General features: G+C 34.7%; 2 protein-coding genes across 3 annotated transcripts in view; one reads left to right on the top strand and one right to left on the bottom strand.

Moving 5' to 3' along the window:
- Positions 1 to 4,347, top strand: part of LOC118733736 (extensin-like) — a 27,264-nt gene extending 22,917 nt beyond the window's left edge. Inside the window, exons 1-2 of one of the 2 annotated variants that reach the window (XM_036463271.1) lie at positions 3,434 to 3,548; positions 3,606 to 4,347. In XM_036463271.1, coding sequence (XP_036319164.1) covers positions 3,455 to 3,548; positions 3,606 to 4,078 — 567 coding nt within the window. In that variant the 5' untranslated portion in view covers positions 3,434 to 3,454 and the 3' untranslated portion in view covers positions 4,079 to 4,347. Of the gene's footprint in view, positions 1 to 3,433; positions 3,549 to 3,605 lie in introns of those variants that run through there. The other variant, XM_036463270.1, reaches the window with a different exon arrangement.
- LOC118733735 overlaps positions 1 to 6,388 on the bottom strand; it is a gene marked incomplete in the record, with an annotated part of 802,810 nt that overhangs the window by 138,034 nt on the left and 658,388 nt on the right.

Below are 6,388 nucleotides of genomic sequence, written 5' to 3'. Positions count from 1 at the left end.
CGCATTGATGAGCATATTTTAACCCACTAGTGACCAATTTTTTATAGTCTTTCCGCAGCTAACTTTATTAAAAATAGGTAAGTTTAGGTTACAATATATTCAGGAAGAACAAGTCCTTTAGATTTGAGGATAGCTTTATCAATGAATTCGCAATACTTAGAACAAAGTTAAAAGCGATAAAATGTAATAACGGTTGCAATGTGTGTATTTGTTGTAATCTCTTCGAAAGAGCATGAAACAGGTGAAGTCTTTTATATAAAGATCAGTTAGATAGTAAAAGATAGGAAATACTAGATACAAAAATTTACGTTTCAATGTTAAACATAATGGGATAAATGCATGGTCAAAACAAGGTTGAAAGTAAAAATAATTTCAGCTCTCTGAAAACACTTTTTTAGAAAAATGTATCAAAAAAGTCGAAATTATTTTTAGTTTCGACTTTGATTCGACTATGAGTATGCCCCATCATGTTTTAAATTTAAATAGATTTACAAATTAAGCATACAAAATATCAAAAAGCAAGTAATGTATCTAACTAAAAGCATTAATTAATTAAAAAAAGCTATATTTTTATTTATTTAAGATAAAATAAAAATAAAATAAATAGTCAAAACTTTTCAATAAGTGGGTGCCTTATAATTATGATAAGCGCTATTAAAAGGATGTTGAGAATGCAGTTTCGTAACCCATTTAATCATAGTGCATTAAAGTGCAAGTTTGAAGTAGCAGTACTGTCAAATTTGAAAGCGCTTTGCGCATTTAAAAAAAAAAAAGACAGGTTAGTTTAGTTGTGCACAAGGGTGTATTAATTTTGTTCACATAGCGGTTGTTTGTAGCAGCCAAAACGAATCGAGATATATACATAAATGCTCAGAATGAATAGAGAAGTCGATTAAGCCATGTCTGTCTGTCCGTCCGTCCGTGTACACGATAACTCGAGCAAAAATTGAGATATCTCAACGATATGTATGGTATGTAGGCTTCCGTTAATCCAAGGTAGGTTGGTGTTGAAAATGGGCGAAATCGGACAGTAACCACGCCCACTTCCCATATAACGGTAATTTCCAGAAATACGAAAACTACGATATTTTAGTAACTACTGAAGATAATTCACTCAAAATTGATATTAACAATAATTTTCAGACGAAGAATAATAATATTATAAATTTTTGGAAAATGGGCGAAGCCTCGCCCACTTACGGTAACATGTGTATATCTTGGTAACCGCTGCACCAATTTCTTCCAAACTTGGCAAAGTTGTTGGCCTTGGTACAGCATACCAAATGGCTGAAAATTTTTAAAATCGGACAATAACCACGCCCACAACCCATATAACGGTAATTTAGAGAAATACAAAATCTTCGATAAATCAGTAAATATTAAAGCTAATTTATTCAAAATTGATGCTTGCAACAATTATTTATCAAGAAATATGTTTATGATAAAATTTTGGAAAATCGGTGTGGCACCGCCCACTTATGATCACATACATGTATATCGGTAACCGTTATACCAATTTGTACCAAACTCGGTAGTTTTATTGTCCTTGCCACATAAAAGCAAAATGTCGAAAATTATTGAAATCGGACTAAAATTACGGCCGCTTTTCATATAACGGTAAATTTCAGAAATGCTTGAAACTGGAATATTTCGAAATGTAAGGACGCTAATTTAATCAAAATTGATACAGCCCGGCTTACCATCTAGCGGTAGCTTTCGGAAAGGTGAAAAAACATATATTTAATACTTGCGCCGGGTATTTAATGTTCGGCTCCGCCCGAACTTAGACTTTCGTACTTGTTTAAACATAATATTTTTGAAGCAAAATTTACCAAAAGAATAAATAATCTTCATTCTAAGTAATGGAAAAAAAACAAAATAAAGAAATATAATACCGCTTTCTTACAGTAACAGTTTGAATTGCACATTTGAATTGCTCAGTTTTGAAAAAAAAGTTTTTTGTTCAAATTTGCCTAGTTTGGACACGCATATGTCCCAGCTGAAAAACGATAGAAAGCTGAAAACTTATCACCAATGTAGATTGTGGGGGAATAAACCTGTGTTTTTATTTTTCCAAGAAACCATTTTTTTTAATTGAATTTTGAGCACGCTTGGCCCCAGTGTGCGTCGCTCCAACAGTGGCAATGGCCGAGTGAGCAGAGCATAGTCGTGCCGTTCGGAGGATCACGAGTTTGAGTCTCGGGCGGAGGAACTCTATTTTTTTTTAGGATTTTTTTTTCCTTTTAAATTAATTATGAAGAAAACAATTTTATTTGAATTTAATTTAGTTTTTAACACCATTTATTTGCTTATTTTTGCTTTATTTTTTTATTTAAATTTTTTTTTTAATTTAAAGACAGTAAAGAGCTTTTAAGATAGTTGCCAGAATAGACAACTGTCTTAAGAAAGTCATCTGAGTTTTCGTATTTCTAAAATGTACTGTTTTATCGGAAGTGGGTGTAATTTTAGTCCGATTTTAAAAATGTTCTACGAATTGCTTTTCCGTACTATGGATATTAGGTAGAAATCGGTAAATCGGTTACCGAGATACGCATTTGTGGTCATAAGGGGGTGGGGCCACGCCCATTATCCACAGATTTATAATAATATATTTTTTTGCTAAGTGGTTATTGCAATATTAGATTTTGAGTGAATTAGCTTCAATAATTACTGATTTATCGCATTTTCGTTTTTCTCTAAATTACCGTTATACGGTAGGTGGGCGTGGTTATTGCCCGATTTCAAAGATTTTTAACAGATTTCTTAGCTAGACTCAAGAAAAGGTTCGCACCGAGTTGGGCAAGGATTTGTGAAGTGGCTACTGAGATACAGAATTTCGTCATAAGTGGGCGGGGTCGCGACCATTTTCCATAAAATTCATAATAAAAATATTTTTAACAAAATTCTACTTCACATACTAATTTTCAACAATTTTCATCCAATATATACTGAAATATAGTAGTTTTTTGCTTTTTTTTTTTTATATGGGAACTGGGCGTGGTTGCAGTCCGATTTCGCTCATTTTCAATACCAACCTACCTTGAAATGGTGTTTCAATGATTAAACTTCTCGAAGTGTTATGGAATATACAGTTCTGGATTGATCTGATACAGTGCTTTTAGCTTTTTAAAAAAAAACTTTCTTTTTTTTCGAAAATATCTGTTGCTTACGTGACTATTTTACGCACGTACGTGTGCATTATATGTGTGTATATACCCTTATTTCGAAGCTAAATAGTTTAAGTAGACTCGATGTTTTAATCGTGTTTTATTCGATGCAAAGTTTAAAATAACTTTTGTAGTCTCGCTGTCAATTAAACTATGAATAAACGCAATCCAGACAGTCTTTTCTCTTAAAGGTATTGTTACAATTTTAAAAAATTAAAAAAAAAAAAACGCAAGTGTTATCTGAAGATCACTTGTTTCTTGATGTCTATTCAACTATAAAAGTCCATATGCGCTGTTGTATGACTATCAGTTGTTTTCCGTTCTCAAACTCGAAATCATCAAAGCATCGAAACATGTGGCCCAGGAATTTCTTTGTACTCCGTAAGTCCTTAAGTTGTGGTACATATATATTTTTCCTACTAACTTGTTGATTTCCAGTTTTTGGAGCTGTGCTTTTAATGACTATAGCTATGACTCAAGCTCAGCCAGATGTTACTGTTGACCCAATACTGCCTACAGAGCCAACACCGCCTACAGAGCCTACACCGCCTGCAGAGCCTACACCGCCTACAGAGCCTACAGAGCTTACAGAGCCAACACCGCCTACAGAGCCTACACCACCTACAGAGCCTACACCGCCTGCAGAGCCTACACCGCCTACTGAGCCTACAGAACCAACAGAGCCCACACCGCCTACACCGGAAACTACGACACCTGCACGGCGAACCAGGAGACCTACGCGCCCGACTAGGCGACCTACGCGCCCAACTAGGAGACCTGTAGCCTCCCAACTAAATGACCTACGCCTTCAATTAGGAGACCTACGTCAACAGCTAACACAGCTACGTCTCCAAATAGGAGATCTACTTCTCCAACTAGTTGAACAGACTACTGGGAGACCACGCTCATAAGTGTGCTTCAAGCAATCTCAACAGCCAATCTAGGCAGCGTAAAATTGTGAAAAAGCAATTGAATACTCAGCTTGTTAGAAAATTCTGAATTTAATTATTTTTTCGCCTTGGATTGGTAAAGTCGTTGAGAGAAGCTAAAATTGGAGGACCTGCTCCTAAATGAAAGGACAAATGATAAACTTGAGACACAATAATTAATGTATCGATTGATTTTAAATATAAATGTAGCGTATGTACATGCAAATATTTAATTATCCAAGAAGTAATTTTCGGCGTAAATATATTTAAATAATTGCTATAAAAAATTATGTGTTCTGTTATAAAATCATATGATTTAATATGAAGTCTTCTTTTTCTAAATACGAATACAAACAATTTTCAGACCGAAAATTTATAGCCCGAACACAATGAAAACGACAAGCTGCTGACCACAGCTGCTAAATTATGTAGATAATTATTTTGGCGACGACCGGGCTACGCGACAACTGTGGCTGTGGCTTTTATGTCAAACTCATATGTCGTCATCGACAAAACGTTTAGATAATGAATATAGAATATTGCAAGCTGTGGCCCGTAGCTCGTCGTTTTCAATGTGTTCAGAACTTTAGCTATGCCTTAAAAAAATTTCCTTTAGTTGGAGTGGAGATACAATATTTTAATCGTATTTGAAGCCCGATGGCAGTCACTGCCAGATTTAATGCTCGTAATTGTATGGAATAACGTCTGTAACTCAATTTCTGAAAGGAATTGCCATGGGGGAAAAATTGTTGCTCAACAACGGACGGGTTCGACGTATTTCATGAAAATTATTTACTTTTAAAAGGCCATTCAAAGTTTTATTTTTTTATTTACCTAATTTAATTTGCAAAAAACTGGGGAAAAGTTAGTCTTCTATAAAGGTACTCGAGCTATCTACAATGATCGCTATTTATTTATCGAATAGTCGATTCTTTGGTTTGCAGTGTATTGATTTTAAGTTTGGTTTAGGTTGATAACGTTACTTGAAACACAGGGTGATTTAATAAAACCGCAAATTTTCTTTTATTAATAAAACGGAAATGTGCGGAAATATTTTTTTTTTATTTCATCATGTTTCTTGGTCTATAGTTTTCATGTATGAAACACAATATTCGCTAAATACTTACCACGACATCTGGAAGCATAGGATGCGCAAAACGAAACTGTCCATGACCTTTTGAGAAAGTTCGGCCTGTATATAATTTATAACGCGTGTAATTTCGTTTCTAAATAAGATGTGAAATCGTCTCGGGTTTATTGGCATCGACTTTTTACGTAGAAATCCAATGGTGTCAAATCGCAAGATCTCGCCGGAAATGTAACCTCGTTGTTTCGTTAGATAATGCGCCCTGGAAAATTCGTTAGCAATAGGGCCATTGGTTCATGCGCTGTGTGGTAAGCGATCTCGTACAGTTGAAACCAGGTATTGTGCAAATCCATGTCATCTAACTGCTCCAAAGCAGCAATATTTTTGGCCGAACGACCTCTATGAAAACGCTCGTGTGTTGTCAGTTCTTTCGAATTTTTGCACGGCACAAAGGGGTTGATTGGTGACACAGATGGCCGGTTTTGTTGACCGAAAAAATTTCGCAATGCTCCAAGTCCACTTCTCGCAGAACAACCATTTTCATAAAACGTTTGGATTACATACTTTTAAACGGTGAATGCTCTTTGTTTTAGAAGGAGTTGAAAGCTAATGAGTTTATACTGTTTTTCGTCTCAAAACGTGATAATAATTCTTCAAGCTTAATAATAATAATAATAATATAATAGCGCTTATATGTACATTAGACTGCATTGCCAAAAAAGTGGCGGTTTTCCGCCGGAATTACAAAATCTATTATATTTGAGAACGTCTACCAAAATATTTTGGAAAAATATTAAGATTTACGTGAGCTGAACCGATTCGAAAATACCTCCAGAAATGGAGTTTGTTATGAATGAAAATAGTTTCTTAAAGACATTTTTTGTAAAAAATCCCCTCAGATGACAAAACAGGTTAAGTTTAAAAAATCTGCATCAAAATATTTAAAAATCTTTTCAACGGAATCGGAATAATACGATTTTTGATGGTTTTTTTTAATTTTTTCAAAGATTGATTTACGAAAAACTTGAATAACTGGGCAAAACTATTCTGATTTAGACTTATTTGGTCTCAGTAGAAAGGTATTTTCCCACTCTTTTTACTTCTGTGCAAAAAAGGTCATTCATGTCCCATTCTTTTTTTTTCAAACTGAAGAAGGACGCGAGACGTATTTGCCGCAATAAGAAGAGAGAGGCCGAAATACGTGA

This window comes from Rhagoletis pomonella, unplaced genomic scaffold (genome assembly GCF_013731165.1).
Source record: "Rhagoletis pomonella isolate Grant_MI unplaced genomic scaffold, Rhpom_1.0 Rhpom_scaffold_00002, whole genome shotgun sequence".
Taxonomy (NCBI): domain Eukaryota; kingdom Metazoa; phylum Arthropoda; class Insecta; order Diptera; family Tephritidae; genus Rhagoletis; species Rhagoletis pomonella.
The sequence above is the reverse complement of the archived record's forward strand: the minus strand, read 5'-3'. Positions and strand labels throughout refer to the sequence as shown.